At 38.5% G+C, this 18008-nt stretch overlaps 1 protein-coding gene across 5 annotated transcripts in view; it reads right to left on the bottom strand.

Moving 5' to 3' along the window:
* ATRN (attractin) overlaps positions 1–18008 on the bottom strand; it is a 158318-nt gene that overhangs the window by 107660 nt on the left and 32650 nt on the right. For 2 of the 5 annotated variants that reach the window (XM_059898407.1, XM_059898410.1), the window contains exons 2-4: positions 10652–10735; positions 7615–7728; positions 1018–1146 (exon numbers count right to left, since the gene is read on the bottom strand). In XM_059898407.1, the coding sequence (XP_059754390.1) occupies positions 1018–1146; positions 7615–7728; positions 10652–10735 (327 nt within the window). Of the gene's footprint in view, positions 1–1017; positions 1147–7614; positions 7729–8760; positions 8892–10651; positions 10736–18008 lie in introns of those variants that run through there. The other 3 variants (XM_059898411.1, XM_059898408.1, XM_059898409.1) reach the window with 3 other exon arrangements.

Below are 18008 nucleotides of genomic sequence, written 5' to 3'. Positions count from 1 at the left end.
TTTGTAGCAAAGCATGCCAGAAAATCAGGAATCAGTTACAAAACAAGCTAATTAACATTCATGCCTACACCCTAACGTCAGTTCACGATACATTTATAATAAAATTTTATAAGTATGTATATATAGTATTTTTATAATCTGTGTTCTAATATAATATAATAAATGCATATGCCTACTTTTCAAACCAGGCTTGTGATGAGCTGCCCAGGTTGCTAAGTCACAAACCTTGGGTACCTGAAAAACTGAATCACCATACCAATCAAGATAAAGATGGCTTTAAATAGGGTTGAAAGACTACTGAGATCCTGAGAAAATGGGCAAGAAAAAGAACCCAGGATAAAGGTTACACATGGGGGTTACCAGCTATACCAAGAGTTGTCAAACGTATTGTGTAAAAGGCCAGATAATATATATTTTAGGTTTTGTGGGCCACAGAAGTTCTTTATCACAGACCCCCCTGCTTATGGCATTTTATGAATTTAACTACTTCTGAAAATAAACATTTTTTAGGAAAAAAAGGAAAAGACAGAAGTTAGCTTCTCTCCTACTGCAACAAATTCCAAAAGCTGCCCAGAGTCTGTCTGTCTACATTTCCTTTGTAACCTCAACTAAGCTGTCATCTATGGGCCAACTACTGAGTACATGAAAACTACTAATATTTGTTAAACTGTACTTAGCAAACTCCTCCAAAGTTTTTATCCATTGGCAGGAATGGATAATGCCCCTCTTTTCCAGGAGAAGCTCAACAGCAGCAAGACCTGGGTTGCAACTGTGGTCCCACTGCTTTGACAATTTACTTTACCTTTTCCTGCCACTTTCCTCATTTATAAAAGAAGTAGAAAAACAGTGCCTGTAACTGAGTTTTTAAAAGAACTTTAAATGAGAAAATTCATGCAAACTACTTAGCATAATGCCTGGCACATTGTAAACCCTCAATATGTTAGTCATTATTATTGTTAAAACAAAGTATACAGTCTTCTGAAAAAAAATCACAAATATTAGACTTAAATATCTTACTTGTAAGTGATATTAAATCCAGTCAAATTGTAAGCAGCATCACTAAAAAAATGCAGCAGGGCATAACCTGATGTGGCAACGACCTCTGGGACAGTCTCGTTGCCATCTCTCTCAGGAACAATGAGGCCGCTGAAATGAAAACGCATGTCTTATAAAGAGAAGCATAATCACAGACACATCACATGGTGACAGAACACAAATTCAACTGGATTTCACCCTTGTAATTTAAAAAGCCACTTCTAGGAAGAGGGCCAAATTCCTGTGATAAATGCACAGGAACAGATCTGAATCTTTTGCTAGGCTCTTCTCTATTCTAGGTTATATTTTAAATGAGATTTGAAACCGATGACCTTATTCTTTTTTTTTTAAGTAAAACATTTTATAATACTCCTTTGAAAAACTGAGTAAACCTCCACAATCACAGAAAGTAACAAACTTTATGAGTTGATGGATACCAAACATATACCATTGAAATCGACATGAAAAGTAAAAATAGAAATAAAAGTTTGATATACAAACATCCATCATCCCAATACTATTAGCATTCTGATGTACTTTCTTTGTTTAATTGATACCATGTTACATATCATATTCTATTTTACAAGTAATATACCATAAGCATTTCTATGTCTCTAAGAGCTCCCTCAGAACTTTTAGAACCTTACTCAGAGCTCAGCCCACGATAGTATCTGTTGGGTATCTATAAAGAGAAAGAATTACCAAGTCAAAGGGTCTAAATGATGGCTTTAAGGCTCTTAATCCATATACCAATTTGCTTTCCAGAAGACGGATGCTGACTTGAAATCCCACCAACAGAGAATGAAAGGGTCCATCCCACCTAACCCTGCCAACAAGGAGAATTACCAGTCCTACTTTAGTTTTGCTAATTTAATATGTGAAAGTGATTTTTTTAACCTGTGGTTTTGAGCTTCTCTTATACTCCTGAGGTTAATCATTTTTCCTATGTTTACTTGCATCTTTTGCTTTTCTTCATATGCTCCTATCTTTTGCCCAGTTATTGTTCAGTACCACCATCGTCTCATTCAGTTAAAGCCTAACTCCTTACCAGACCCTGTGCAATCTGTTCCACACACACAATCCCATCCGATGAACAAACATCTCATCTATTACAGATGGTCCCTGACTTACAATGGTTCGACTTACAATTTTTGACTTACAGTTTTTTGACCTACAATTTTTCGACTTTACAATGGTGCAAAAGGGATACGCATTCAGTAGAAACTGTACTTAGAATTTTGAATTTTGACCTTTTCCCAGGCTAGTGATATGCTGTTAATACTCTCTCATGATGCTGGGCACCAGCACAAAGCTGTAGCTCCCAGTCAGCCACACGATCACAAGGGTAAAAAACCAATACATGTACAACCACTCTGTACCCAGACAACCATTCTGTTTTTCACTTTCAGTACAGTATTCAAAGTTACATGAGGTATTCAACATTATAAAATAGGCTTTGTGTTAGATGACTTTGCCCAACTGTAGGCTAATGTAAGTGTTCTGAGCACATTTAAGGTGGGCTAAGCTAAGCTATGATGTTCGATAGGTGAGGTGTATTAAATGCATTTCAACTTACAATATTTTCAACATACAATGGGTTTATCAGGACATAACCCCATCATAAGCCAAGGAAGATCTGTACTCTCTTCCTTTCACTCGCTCAACCCGAGCCACACGGGCCTCTTTTCTTTCCTAAAGCACATACTTTTGGGCTGATGACTATCTCAAATGCTCATTCATTATGACCCAGCAATTCTATTTCTTAGTAGAAGAAACACTTGCTCACATACACAAATATATAAGAATCCTCACCGCAGCACTATTCAGAATGAGAACAGGTTGAAGACCACCTCAATGGTCATCTGGGAGCTGGATGAATAAGTCATTACATACGTTAAGTCTGCAGGACTAACAAGGCGCTCATCAAGGCATTCTGATGAGTAGGAAAAAAAACAAGCTGCAAGACGATGGGCCTAGTATATGTATACATTTATGTGTATTTATACAAGTGCATATAAAAATGAGTGGAAGAGCATATAAGCAGGGTGTGAGGAGGAAGAAGGGATGGAATTTTCATTCAACGAGTTTTTAATATGCAGGCAGAACTCTAGGAACCCAAGGACACTGAAGGTGCTCTAGGGGTTGCAAAACGGTGAAGCATTTTCTACTATGCATTCAACTAACAAATACTAAGTACTTACTACAAGTGAGGCACTGTTCTAGGTACCAGGAATACAACAGTGAAGACGTCTCTGCCCTTACTGGAGTTCATGTCAGAGAAAGAATAAGCCTAGATACGAACCCCCAACCCCTGGCCCACAGGTGTGTATATATAATGCCAGGTAGAGGTAAATACTATGAAGGCAAATAAAACAGTAAAAGAACAGAAAGTGCTACTTTAGAAAGGGCATTTAGGGGCTTCCCTGGTGGCGCAGTGGTTGAGAATCTGCCTGCCAATGCAGGGCACACGGGTTCGAGTCCTGGTCTGGGAGGATCCCACATGCCACGGAGCAACTGGGCCCGTGAGCCACGACTACTGAGCCTGCGCGTCTGGAGCCTGTGCTCCGCAACAAGAGAGGCCGGCGATAGTGAGAGGCCCGCGCACCGCGATGAAGAGTGGCCCCCACTTGCCACAACTAGAGAGGGCCCTCGCACAGAAACGAAGACCCAACACAGCCATAAATAAAATAAATAATAAAATTTGAAAAAAGAAAATGCTCCCTATTAAAAAAAAAAAAAAATTCTCCTTTAAAAAAAAAAAAAAAAAAGAAAGGGCATTTAGGGAAGGACTCTTGGAAGAAATGACATTTGATCACAGACCTAAATGAAGGTTTCAACCATCATCATGCTTTCATCAGTTTTACATACCAGAATCCCCTAAAATGCTGAGGGGTAAGTACTTGCAAGAGCAGGGCCACCTAGAAACACGTATGTCAAAACAATCTTGCCATAAGAAATACTGGCACAGGAAAGGACTGGGGGATTCAGTCACATGTAGGACACTCTTTGTTATCTTAGCATGAGCTTCAGGGTCAGAGATGTGAGCTCCGAGTCTTGTTCCACAAGCCTGTGCATGTCACTGACATCTCTGAGACTTAGCTTCCTCAAAAGCACAATGAAAGAAACCCTATCTACCTCACAGCAATGTAATGAGAATCAAACTGTTAAAGCATGTGAAGGGCTGAAATAGCATCTCACACCAGTAGGTGTTCAATAAGAGATGGCTAATGGTGTTTATTATTTATATGGTGGGGACATTTAAATGTATAGAACGAATGGCAGAATGGGTGGAGGGAGAAAGGATGGAGAGTCAGAAGGAGTGGGAGGGCCACCTACACTAAATGACCACATTGCTGGAGAAAGGGGATCAGCTTCCCTACTGTCAGAGAGACTTAGGCATTTGCTTCTTTTCACTTCAAAAACTTGTGACAGCTTCGGAATGTGCTTTTTCCCAGTGTGAAAATAAAACAACTGGTTTATGACAAAAATAAACTTTGTACAGAATAAATGAATATAAACCTCAACCCAGTGTGCAAGGCAATAGAAAGTGTGTGGGTGAGAAAGTATGCTGCAGGCTTGCCGTTCAACTGTCACCCTGAGCTGCCTCCACCTCCCTGTCCCCTGCCCCTAGGCAGGTAAATAAATGCAGGCTCAGCTTAGGCTGCAGCCAGCTGTTCAACTTGAGAAAATCAAGAACTGCTTGCCCTGGGGTTCTTCATAATCTTATACTGTAAACACCATTGTTTAGAACCATTTCTGAAATCGCTGAACTAAAGATATTGTCTTAATTCAACATAACTGTTCCAGACAGATATGGGCTCTCTGAACACACCTGGGGCACAGCCTGACTTTGCCAACTACACATGTAAGTTTACATAGTTGGCAAATCGTCAGTTTGACACACCTGTCTCCTTGCAAAACTATACACTCAAGGACAGGCAGATGTGGAAGGTAAGCCAGATTTTTAAAGTCAGGGTTAGGAGCCTGGGGATGTGTCCAGACAGCATGTATACTTCTGAGTGGTAAAGGAGGGTCCACAGCCACAAAAGAGGTGCCTGCCTTTGATTACCTGCCACAGACTGACCACGATTTCCATGGGGTGCCGGACAGGCTGACTCCCACTTTCACAAGACTTCCTCTAACAGCTCTGCATCACAGCCTAAACAACTGCCTCATCAATATTTGACTTTCTTAAAAATAACAACAACAAAAACCTCTAAAAGGAATAAGAATTTCCTCAGAGAGGAAAACTATTCTCCCTGCTCTATCACCACTACCACCTCTGCATCTCCCTACCAACAGATCTGAGCAGAGCGAGCAGGTGCTCCACAAAGGTGCTGCACTTATGCATTTGTTGAAGTGAATGCACCACAAAGTCATAATGTTGTGCAGCTGGAAGAGACTTGCTCTAGTGGTTCTCAAATTTGTCCAGTAATGGAACTCTGTTTGTTAAACAAATTTTATTCAGAATTTCAGCATATAAAAGATAATGTGATCAACCAGTTCAGAGTCAAATTAAACTTCATGGACTGCAATACACCCAGAGAAAACACAGTACAACACCTTCATTTTAGGCTTCAGAAGATGAGGACTAGAGTGCTTGAATGAACTATTCAGACTCATGCAGAGCCTTGGGCAGAACGCAGATTAAAAGTCCAAATCTTCTGAATCCTGTGTGGCTCTCTTTTTCTTTATTTGGCTGAACTATGTGCCGCCAGGCTCACTCCACTCTGGGCCCCCAGCACATCACCACTGGGTTGATTCCTCTATCTAAAGTCCTCCTGACCCAACAGCACTCCTCAGCTCCCCATCTTGTGACACTGCCTTATGACCTAAACAATTATTTTCAAATTCTTCTGCACATCAGTGCTTCAGGGGTTCTGTGTTTCAGGTGAATTTCAATTATTAAACATACATTATCTCACTATGATTTTAGAAAATGCACACTCAATTATAAGTTAAATTTTAACACAATCAATGCATTAATTTATACATTTCAGTAAATAAACTTTTTTATAGAAGCTTAAAAATCCTCCTGTTGTCTGTACATATACTGTGGCTTCTCTCAAAAGTCACTGACTAAAACAGTTGTACCCTTTTGCTTGTTTTGTGGTTGCTGTTGGTTCACATGTCTGCTCATTAAATACACAGTCCGGGTGAACTACAGAGTTATGCATACCCTCTTGGCAGATGTTCCCACAGGGCTATTGGCAAGCTGATTCAAAGTGCCTGGCACATAAAGAGGGGACTCCAGGAGTTTTGATTAACAAATGCAGTTATCAAGTAAACCTCCAACAAGTACTATTATCATGATAACATCATATTACAGATAGTTTTTGTGCTGTGTTAAAGTTTGGGGTGCCTCTTGCTATAAGACAAGGTATGAGTCAAATTCTGGCATAAAGACGTATATGCCCAACATGTAGCCAATGACATTTTGATGCTTAGCATGGCCTATCCACCCTGTTCTTTGGCCCTCTAAGTGAATCTCTGAAACCCAGAAAATGGCCTTGGTTCTCAGTTCAAAGACATGTTGCAGAGATTTCTAAGCCAAAGGGAGTGGAGAAATACAAGGGCACATTGGTCCCCTGATCTCAGCTGTCCTTTGCCTCCTCATGTTATGTTCACTCTCTGTTATCTCCTCACTCACAAGAGACATCAACCAGCCCCATGTGAGGAATACAAAAAATATTTGTTAAACAGATTTCTTTTAAAGTCAGGGAAATCAAATATTTGAGGGAAAGAAATCCAGACAGTCAGCTGACAACTATGACTCTCTAAGGATATGCATTTTAGAAAAAATATATTTTAAAAATCCTCTATCAAGTAAAAGGAAGAAAAATAAAACAGTTTTGAATTCGCATGTGGTCAAAAATATAATAAACAACACAGCTACTTACTGTTAATAAAAAGTAAAATGTCAAAACAATTCAGAGCACCCCATGTATTTGGTGTTAAGCTGTTTAACAACAAACACAGAATATACTGTAGAAAAAAAATCACAACACGTAGCTGGAATGTTCCTCATTCTCTACAGGTAACCACTGTTCGTTTTATGTATACTCTTCCAAAACGTTTCCCTCACCCATATTAAGGTATATACATAATTACACATCACACACACACACACACACACACACACAGAGCTATATCTGAATTCAACAAATAACTCCTGAATGCCTATGCAATGAAGAACACAACAAGGATCAAGACGAACATGGTTCCTGATTTAATTTTTCACAGAAATATTATATTCGATATATTACTCACAAAACATTTTTAGATGTAAACTTCACCACCACCACAAGAAGTAGGTAAATTTGATACTACCATCACAATTTTATAGATCAGGAAACTAAAAAGTGAGGTCAAGTACTCTGCCCAAAAACTTACCCAGAAGCTACAGGAAACCAAGTTAGGACTAGCACAAAAGTGATAGGACTCCATAACTAGTACTCTTTCCATGAAGTAAATGTCTTAAGTGATAAAAAAGGTGAATCCAGTAAGAATACAATCTAGGAGATACATGAATTCAGAAATCAAACAATGGTTAACCAGTATTTATATGACTAAGCTTACCTAAAGGCAGCAACTAGGGGTGCGTAAATTGAGTCCCCATCATAAACATATAAATGGTCCCAACTACACTCTGTAGCAAAATGATTGAAACGAAGCCTCATTATTCTATTTGGCCTGAAAAGAACAGAAAAAAGTAATTTATAATAATCATAATCACTACAAAACATTTGAGAAAAAATATAGATTTTTAAAGAATTTATATAGAGAGAAGAAATTACTAGTATGTAATCAGTACTCCTTCACTTGTCAAAGATTTCCTTAGTACTTTCTATGTGCAAGAGACCACTAAATATGCAATGGTAAACAAAATAGACATGGTCTATGCATCTTTGGGCCTTATAGTCTATACAGTGGCCATTCTTTACCAATCCATTAGCCTTTCTTATTCAACTTAAGATTTCATACTACATCATTTTACAAACACACCTGCCAATCCTCTAAACTCGCCTGCCCCTCTGCCTTTTCATGGAACTCCCTGGAAGAAGTCCTGGTCTAGAGAACACCAGTTATCTGCTTTGACCTAGACTGAATCTAGAGAAAACTAAGCCATGCTGGAGAAAGTCACAACACTGGGTAGGCTGGTTCCAGTATTGGCGCTTCGATTCTGCCAGCAGTCCTACTAGTAGTTCTCAATTTCTATTTCAGACCACCCAGTCCCATCTCCCTGCTTATGCTCAGCACTCAGACAAAAATTTCTCAAATACCCACTTTCTAAAATAGATACATCTACCTACTTTTCCTTCCATCTCTCAAATATTTAACATCTCCCTCTCATCTGAAACTTCCAAGTCCACACTTAAATCTCTTTAAGTATCACATATTTTACAAAAAACAACAAAACACAAAAAACTTTAAATCCGAACTCTCCTTCCAGCTACTATCAGACCTATCCCTTTCTCCTCTGAAACTCCACAGAAGACTTTGGTTTTCTCCATTTCCTCACATCCCACTCACCTTTTCACTCTCCAACCTGGCTTTAGCCCACAGACTCTACTCCAAAAGTTCTTGGTAAGATCAACACCATCTATATCCTGGTGATTCCTAACTATATGTCTCCAGCCTGAACCTTTCATCTACCCCATACTTCTTGTCTAACTAAAATCTCTAACCAAACAATTAAATAAATACATAAACAAGTTAACTCACATGGTGATGAATACTGGGAAGAAATTAAAGGAATGTGATGTAGTAGTACAACAGATGGTGGGGAGATACCCCAGAAAGTTTTGGAAAATATTAGAATGGTGAGAGATAAGCCACGTCAAAAGCCTGGGGGGACAATGTTTCAGGCAGAGAGAATAACAGTCTTAAAGTCTTAGACTTTAGAAGTTGATGTGTCCAAGCAACATGAAGAAAATCAGCATGTCTGAAACACAGCAAACAGAAGGAATAAGATAAGAAGGGAGTGAGTGGTGGGCAAGGGGCAAAGGTAAAAACTGGAGGTCAATTTCAAGGCTATTACAGTGGCCCAGGAAAGAGAGGATGGTTGGTGGTTCTTAAAGTAACTGTAGAGTTGAAGATGAAGAGGATTGGGGAGATATTCTAGAGGGGAAAACTGATAGAACTTACTGACAGGCTGAACATGTGGATAAGGAAACGGAGGATTTGAAGTTTTTTTCTTAGTTTTATGCTTAGGCTGAGGTGGAGCAACCACTGACAGCACATTCAGAGCAACAGTGGAGAAGGATATCAGATGGGAGTGAACTGGTAAAAAGGGCAAGAGCAGACAGCTCCTTAAAGCAGCAGTTCTCAGAGTATGGTCCACACAATGCCAGGGTCCCTGAGGCCCTTTTAGGAGGTCCGAGAGGTAAAAACTATGGTTATTTAGACTTGGATATCTGGTAGATATTTTCTTGAAAATGAACAAAGCAAGCCTGCATTTGTTACCAAAGAAAATATAAGCTTTCAAGCAATAATGAGTTTTGGAAAATTTGTACCTACCACCCAGATACAACTTCCCAATACTTAAAATTTTCTGATGAGATTGATGGTGATTTTTAACTAATGTGATGTTTTAAATTTCATATAATGAAATGTATCGACACCTGGAAGACCTGCATAATTCAGTGAACCAATATTTTCCAAATGTTACAAAATCATGCATGGGTTCAAGATCTATTTAAAGTACAAGAAAACCAATTAAAAAATTTTATTTTATTTTTGGCCATGCCACACAGCATGCGGGATCTTAGTTCCCCGACCAGGGATCGAACCCATGCCCCCTGCAGTGGAAGCGTGGAGTCTTAACCACTGGACCGCCAGGGAAGTCCCATAGAAAACCAGTTTTAACTTAACAAGTTCTAAAAGTTCATTAGGATCATTTCAGATTCCACACTGCAATTTAGTTTTAAGAAATTACCATTTGTCCAGTTATGGTCCAGTCTTCTAAGACTGTCCACAATTATTTTAAAGGGTTATTAATGGTTGCAATGAGAGTGAATGCATGTGACACTTTCTGCAAGAAGCTTTTAAGAAGCAGGTCTGCTTTCTCCCGAACTTCCTTCTTCCCCTCCTGCTGGCTGCAGTTAGCCAACAGTGAAGCTAATGAATGAATGGCAGAGCCTGGGTCCTACTACCAAAGGGAAGAAAGCTGCCTGCTGACCAGGAACACCTGCCTTGGAACTGTTATGTGAGGAAGAAATAAACTTCCATATGTTAAATCACTAAAAATAATAAATAAATAAATAGGCCTATTAAAATCTCTTCCCTTCCCTACTACATATTCAAGTGAAGTCTAATTTTCTTCATATACCTCAACCATAATAAAATATTGTAACAGTTTTTTAACTATTACAACTGAAAATATACAAATTTCTGGTGTGTATAATTCATTTGCAAATCAACACAGAAGTCTTTTTCAATTAACGTTGAAGATTAAGAAAAATAAGAAAATCAAATTCACTTGTCAAAGTAAAGGTTACCAAATAAAAAATATTTTAAGTTGCCACAGATTGTTAATTTTACATGTAGGAAAAGTAATCTCACAATGAGCTCTATCCTGAAAAAAAAAAAAATTAAATTAGCCATTACTACTTACTGTCCTTCAATGAGCCATGTGCACTTTGTTTTATATTTATAATTTCCAGGTCCATCTGTTATAAACCCAGAAGATCCAGTTAGTCTGTAATTCAAAAAATAAAAAAATTTAAATCCATCAAAATTTCATATATTAATAATATCTTTCTTAACTCTCAATACAATCCAAGTGGGTACACTGATGCATGCTATGACCAGAAGAAAAAGACTGGATAGGTATACGCAGGTTACACAAATCTGGATGAAACAAATTCATGCCATATACTTAAGAAAAGGGGATACAAATATATTAAAACCAACAGGAATGAACAAAAACATACATCTTTCTAGCTGAGACGGGAAAATCACACTTTGTTTCCATAAAAATGGCCACAAGAAGTTACTTATAAATATCAGTTGGTTTTTAAAAAATAAGGCCACACAGTTACCATTACAAGTAAAATGTGCAAATGCAATAAATAATGCTGTGGCCAGCATAACTATGATGCGCAAGCACATCAATCCACAACACACAACAGACCCACCACAGCCATTTAGTTGCTTCTTCTGAAGTGGCAATCTACCACACTCTGCGAGCAGTGCACATCAGCACCTGACTTCCCACACACATGCCAAGCTTGAAGTTTATCAATATTTTTAGGTCTTGCCAATATGACAGGCACATCTTAGTATCTCATTAATATTTTTACCAGTACTAACCCTAATGTATGAAGATTCTCATGTGTTTTGGTCATTTGCATTTTCTCCTTTGCAAATTAAGACTCAATATTCTTTACCCACTTTGCTACCAAGTTATCTTTTTCAAAATAATGTTTAAGAGCTCTATTTATATTAAGAAGCTCCCATTTGTATGGTAAATGTACTATAAACATATTTTCTCAGTTTATGTCTAGTATATATTGTAGAAATATATACTATAAATGTAGAAATTTTTAATATTTAAGGATGCTATTTCTTTCCTCTTTGCTGTTTCCAGATCACTTTTCCTCCCTCTTCCATCAACAATGTCAGCCTGTCTGAAACAAATGCTCTCTTCTGGATCTGCCTCCCTTACTTTCTGAGTTATCTACTGACATCCCAATTACTCCTCTCCACCCACTCAAGATATCAACAACTAGCTCATTGCCTTCCATTCAGCCGCATCCAAGATGTTCCATCCAAAGCCCAGCCTCTCCATTTCTTAACTTCACCATTAACAATTTTTTCCTCTACCTCACTTTAGTTACCCAGTCTTTTCAGCCCTGCTGTTAGGAGTGAAAGCTCTACCATAAAATCTCCATTTAAAGCGACCTACACTCTGACCACCATCTCTGCTCTCTCTAGTTCATTTAGCCTAGCTCCCCCTCTCCAATGAATCTTCAGCCCCGACCTCCAATCCACACAACTATCACTTCTTTATGTTCATCACTCACACGTTCCACTTTCTCACTTACCTAGGTATGATTCCAGGGTCCATCACAATTATCATCCCCTGCAAATCTCTCGACTTCTTTGCATTCTCTCTCTCTCTACTGTACTTGCCTGATATAAATGTCTCTGTGTCTTACTCCCCAACATCCATTCCATTCCCAAAATATTAGTCTAAGCCAATCATGGTTTCCTGTGCCCCTTGCCAATTAGAAATGTGTATTAGTTAAGATTAAGTTCTAATGCAACTGACAGAAAAACCTAAATAGTAATGGCTCTAACCAAGATACAAAGCCCAAACATAAGCAACCTGGAGCACATAACACATTTCTATGATCATCAGGGAGCTAATTAATGTTCTGCTATCTTGTTGCTCTGTCATCCTCAACATGTGCTTCCACCTCATAATCCAAGATGGCTGCACAAACTCCAGTTATTATTTCCACATTCTACACAGCAGGAAAGAGTTGAAAGAAAACAAGGTACATACCCCTGCCCTCTAAGTCGAACCTGACAATTAAACTTACCACCTAGCCAAAAATTAGACATACCTAAATGTACAGGGAGGCTGAGAAATACAGCCATCATCCCAGATGACCATATACTCAGTGAAAAATCAGGACTCTTTACCAGAGAAGAGAAGAAAAACTACTACTTCTGCCACAGCATGTAATCTAATCTTAGATGTGAGGGTAAGTCTGATGGAGGGTTTCTAAGAAATATTTCCTCATTCCTAGCTACGACACCTAGATCTCCTCTTCAAGAAAAGACTTGTTGCCAGCTGCAGAAATGAGCGTGGTCAACAGACAGCATCCAGCTGTCAGTTCCATTGGAGCTGCCTTGTCCCAGGTCATATCCTTCCCAGCACAGCCCACACAGAGTGGGTATAATGGCTGGGCATTTTTCAGTCTAACATGGGACAACTCTGGCAGGCAATCCTTACTCCAGAACTCTCCTTTGCCAAGCCTGCATTGAAGCTCAACTTCTTCCTTTGCCCAGTTCTGCTTCCTGCCCCTTCCTCTCACAGATGTTATAACTAACTTGTACCCCAAACTCCATCTCAGAAAATGCTTCCAAGAAACCCAGCCTATGACAGACAGACATCCAAAGAGACCATCCTTCTTCCTCTGGACTTTGCTATGTTTGGATTTTACTTCAAACATCACGCTATGAGCCTATACACAAAACCAACACCAAGGATGACAAATCAAAGGAGTGCAAAGGTCCCTGAAGAGCCACACCAAACAACCACAGAGACCACCCCAGGTTTACAGGTAAATAAATTTCCCAGTAGTTCAAACAGTTTTGTGGCTTTCTACTATGCTTCTTTTGTTTCTAAGAGTTTTTACAGACTTCACATGGACATGTTCAGGTATTTGCAAATCTGCATCCCTTTTGGAGAAAATATAGGTCATTTTTATTTTGAATATTTACTTCATATCTTTAAACATACACATTTACATAATTTTACAGATAATGAATAGATATGATCAGACAGGCTTTTTTGGGGTCAAAGGACAATTCTCCCTTTTTCACTGATCTCCCCAAGCACTCCACCCCTTCTCCCAAGATAAACATTTAACAGAATTTCCATCCTGTTCCACTGATCTATATTTCTGTTTTTGTGCCAATACCATACTGTTTTTTTTTTTAATGGTAACTTTTTTATATACATATATATTTTTTAGTTTACTTATTTATTTTTGGCTGCGTTGGGTCTTTGTTGCTGTGTGCAGGCTTCTCATTGAGGTGGCTTCTCCTGCTGTGGAGACGGGTTCCAGGCACACAGGCTTCAATAGTTGTGGCACACGGGCTCAGCAGTTGTGGTTCACAGGCTCTAGAGCACAGGATCACTAGTTGTGGCGCACGGGCCCAGTTGCTCTGCAGCATGTGGGATCCTCCCGGACCAGGGCTCAAACCCGTGTCCCCTGCATTGGCAGGCGGATTCTTAACCACTGCAATACCAAGGAACTCCCCATACCGTTTTGATTACTGTAGCTTTGTCGTATAGTCAGAAGTCATGGAGCTTGATTCCTCCATCTCCATCTTTCTTTCTCAAGATTGCTTTGGCTATTTGGGGTCTTTTGTGTCTCCATACAAATTTTAAGATTTTTTGTTCTACTTCTGTGAAAAATGTCATTGGTAACTTGATAGGGATTGCATTGAATCTGTAGATCGCCTTGGGTAGTACAGTCATTTTGACAATATCGATTTTCCCAATCCAAGAACATGGTATATCTTTCTGTTTGTGTCATCTTTGATTTCTTTCTTCACTGTCTTATAGTTTTTGGAGTACAGGTCTTTTGCCTCCTTAGATAGGTTTATTCCTAGGTATTTTATACTTTTTGATGCAATGGTAAATAGGATTGTTTCTTTAATTTCTCTTTCTGGTCTTTCCTTGTTAGTGTATAGAAATGCAAGAGATTTCTGTGTATTAATTTTGCATCCTGCAACTTTACCAAATTCATTGATGAACTCTAGTAGTTTTCTGGTAGCATCTATAGGGTTTTCTACGTATAGTATCATATCATCTGCAAACAGTGAGCTTTATTTTTTCTTTTCCAATTTGGATTCCCTTTATTTCTTTTTCTTCTGATCACCGTGGCTAAGACTTCCAAAACTATGTTGAATAAAAGTGGCAAGGGTGGACATCTTTGTCTTGTTCCTGATCTTAGAGGAAATGCTTTCACATTTTCACCACTGAGTATGATGTTAGCTGTAGGTTTGTCATATATGGCCTTTATTATGTTGAGATATGTTCCCTCTATTACAACTTTCTGCAGAGTTTTTATCATAAATGGGTGTTGAATTTTGCCCAAACCTTTTTCTGCATCTACTGAGATGATCATATGGTTTTTATTCTTCAATTTGTTGATGTAATGTATCACACTGACTGATTTGTGGATATTGAAAAATCCTTGCATCCCTGGGCTAAATTCCACTTGATCATGGTGTATGATCATCTGAATGTACTGTTGGATTTGGTTTGCTTGTATTCTGTTGAGGATCTTTGCGTCTATGTTCAGCAGTGATATTGGCCTGTAATTTTTTGTGTGGTATCTTTGTCTGGTTTTGGTATCAGGGTGATGGTGGTCTCATAGAATAAATTTGGGAGTGTTCCTTCCTCTGTGATTTTTGGCAATAGTCTCAGAAGGATAGGTGTTAACTCTTCTCTAAATGTTTGATAGAATTTGCCTGTGAAGCCATCTGGTCATGGACTTTTGTTTGTTGGAAGTTTTGTTTGCTGGAAGTTTTTAAATCACAGTTTCAATTTCAGTACTTGTGATTGGTCTATTCATGTTTTCTATTTCTTCCATGTTCAGTCTTGGAAAATTATACCTTTCTAAGAATTTGTCCATTTCTAGGTTGTCCATTTTATTGGTTGCTTATGATCCTTTGTATTTCTGTGGTTTCATTTGTATTTGAGCCCTCTCCCTCTTTTTCTTGATGAGTCTGGCTAAAGGTTTATCAATTTTGTTTACCTTTTCAAAGAACCAACTTTTAGTTTCATTGATCTTTTCTATTGCTTTCTTCATCTCTATTTCATTTATTTCTGCTCTGATCTTTATGATTTCTTTCCTTCTACTAACTTTGGGTTTTGTTTGTTCTTCTTTCTCTATTTGCTTTAGGTATAAGGTTAGATTGTTTATTTAAGATTTTTCTTGTTTCCTGAAGTAACACTGTATTGCTATAAACTTGCCTCTTAGAACTGCTTTTGCTGCATCCCATAGGTTTTGGATCGTCCTGCTTTCATTTTCATTTGTCCCTAGGTATTTTTTGATTTACTCTCATTTCCTCAGTGATCCATTGGTTTTTTAGTAACACTCTTTAGCCTCCACGTGTTTGTGTTTTTTCGGTTTTTTTCTTATGGTTGATTTCCACTCTCATAGTGTGTGGTCAGAAAAGATGTTTACTATGATTTCAATTTTCTTAAATTTACCAAGGTTCACTTTGTGGCCCAACATGTGATCAATCCAGGTGAATGTTCCACGTGCACTTGAGAAGAATGTGTATTCTGCTGCTTTTGGATGGAATGCTCTATAAATATCAATTTAGTCCATCTGGTCTAATGTGTCATTTAAGGCCTGTGTTTCATTACTGATTTCCTGTCTGGATGATCTGTCCACTGATGAAACTGGGGTGTTAAAGTCCCCCACTATTATTGTATTACTATCGATTTCTCCTTTTGCAGATGTTAGTATTTGCCTTATATATTGAGGTGCTCTTATATTGGGTGCATATATATTTACAATTGTTATATCTTCTCCTTGGATCATTATATAGTGTCCTTTGCCTCTTGTAACATTCTTTATTTTAAAGTCTTTTGTCTGAAATGAGTATTGCTACTACAACTTTCGTTTCTGTTTGTGTGTAATACATTTTCCATCCCCTCACTTTAAGTCCATAGGTCTGAAATGGGTCTCTTGCAGACAGTAAAAGGGTCTTGTTTTTGTATCCATTCATCCAGTCTATGTCTTTTGGATGGAGCATTTAATCCGTTTACATTTAAGGTTATTATCAATATGTATGTTCTTACTGCCATTTTGTTAATTGTTTTGGGTTTGCTTTTGTAGGTCTTTTTTCTTCCCTTCCTCTCTTGTTCTCTTTGATTTGATGACTAACTTCAGTGTTGTGTTTAGATTCCTTTTTCTTTTTTGTGTGTGTATCTATTGTAGATTTTTGGTTTGTGGTTACCATGAGGTTTTGATATAGCAGTCTATATATAAATGAGATGTTTTAAGTTGCTAGTCTTTTAATTTCAAATGCATTTCCAGTATCCAGCATTTGTTCTCTCCTCTTCTCACAACTGCTGATTTTGATATCATATTTGTGTGCAGATGATTTCTTATCTTTATATATGTTTGCCTTTACCAGTAGGCTTTTCCATTTGTAATTTTCTTGTTTCTAGTTGTGGCCTATTCTTTTCCGCCTAGAGAAGTTCCTTTAGCATTTGTTGCAAAGCTGTTGTGGTGGTGCTGAATTCTCTTACCTTTTGGTTGTCTGTATGACAGCCTTGCTGGGTAGAGTAGTTGTAGGTTCTTTCCTTTCATCACTTCAAATATATCGTGCCACTCCCTTCTGGCCTGCAGAGTTTCTGCTGAGAAATCAGCTGATGACCTTATGGGAATTCCCTCGTACATTATTTGTTGCTTTTAATATTTTTTGTCTTTAATTCTTGTCAATTTGATTACTATGTGTCTCAGTGTGTTCCTCCTTGGGTTTATCCTGCCTGAGACACTATGTGCTTCCTGGACTTGGGTGACTATTTCCTTTCCCATGTTAGGGACGTTTTCAACTATTATCTCTTCAAATATTTTCTCAGGTCCTTTCTCTCTCTCTCTTCTCTTTCTGGGACCCCTATAATGAGAATGTTGGTCTGTTTAATGTTGTCCCAGAGGTCTCTTAGACTGTCCTCATTTCTTTTCATTCTTTTTTCTTTATTCTGTTCCATGGCAGTGATTTCCACCATTCTGTCTTCCAGCTCACTTATCCATTCTTCTGCCTCAGTTATTCTGCTATTGATTCCATCAAGTGTATTTTTCATTTCAGTTATTGTATTGTTCATCTGTTTGTATGTGTAGTTCTTCTAGGTTTTTGTTAAACATTTCTTGTATCTTCTCCATCTGTGTCTCCATTTTTTTCCCCACGGCCTTGGATCATCATTACTATCATTACTCCGAATTCTTTTTCAGGTAGATTGCCTACCTCTGCTTCACTTAGTTGTTCTTCTGGGCTTTCCTCTTGTTCCGTCACCTGGGATATACTCCTCTGCTGTCTCGTTTTGTGTAACTTTCTGTGATTGTGATTTCCATTCTGTAGACGGCAGAGTTGTAGTCTGCTGTCTGCCCCGTGGTGGATGACGCTAAGAGGCTTGTGCAGGTTTCTTGGTGGGAGGGACTGGTACCTGCCCAGTGGGTCTTGGGAGCTGGGTCTTGTCCCTCCAGTGGGCA

The sequence above is a fragment of the Balaenoptera ricei genome, chromosome 15, assembly GCF_028023285.1.
Source record: "Balaenoptera ricei isolate mBalRic1 chromosome 15, mBalRic1.hap2, whole genome shotgun sequence".
In the NCBI taxonomy this organism is placed as follows: Eukaryota; Metazoa; Chordata; class Mammalia; order Artiodactyla; family Balaenopteridae; genus Balaenoptera; species Balaenoptera ricei.
This window is presented reverse-complemented; position numbering and strand designations above follow the sequence as displayed.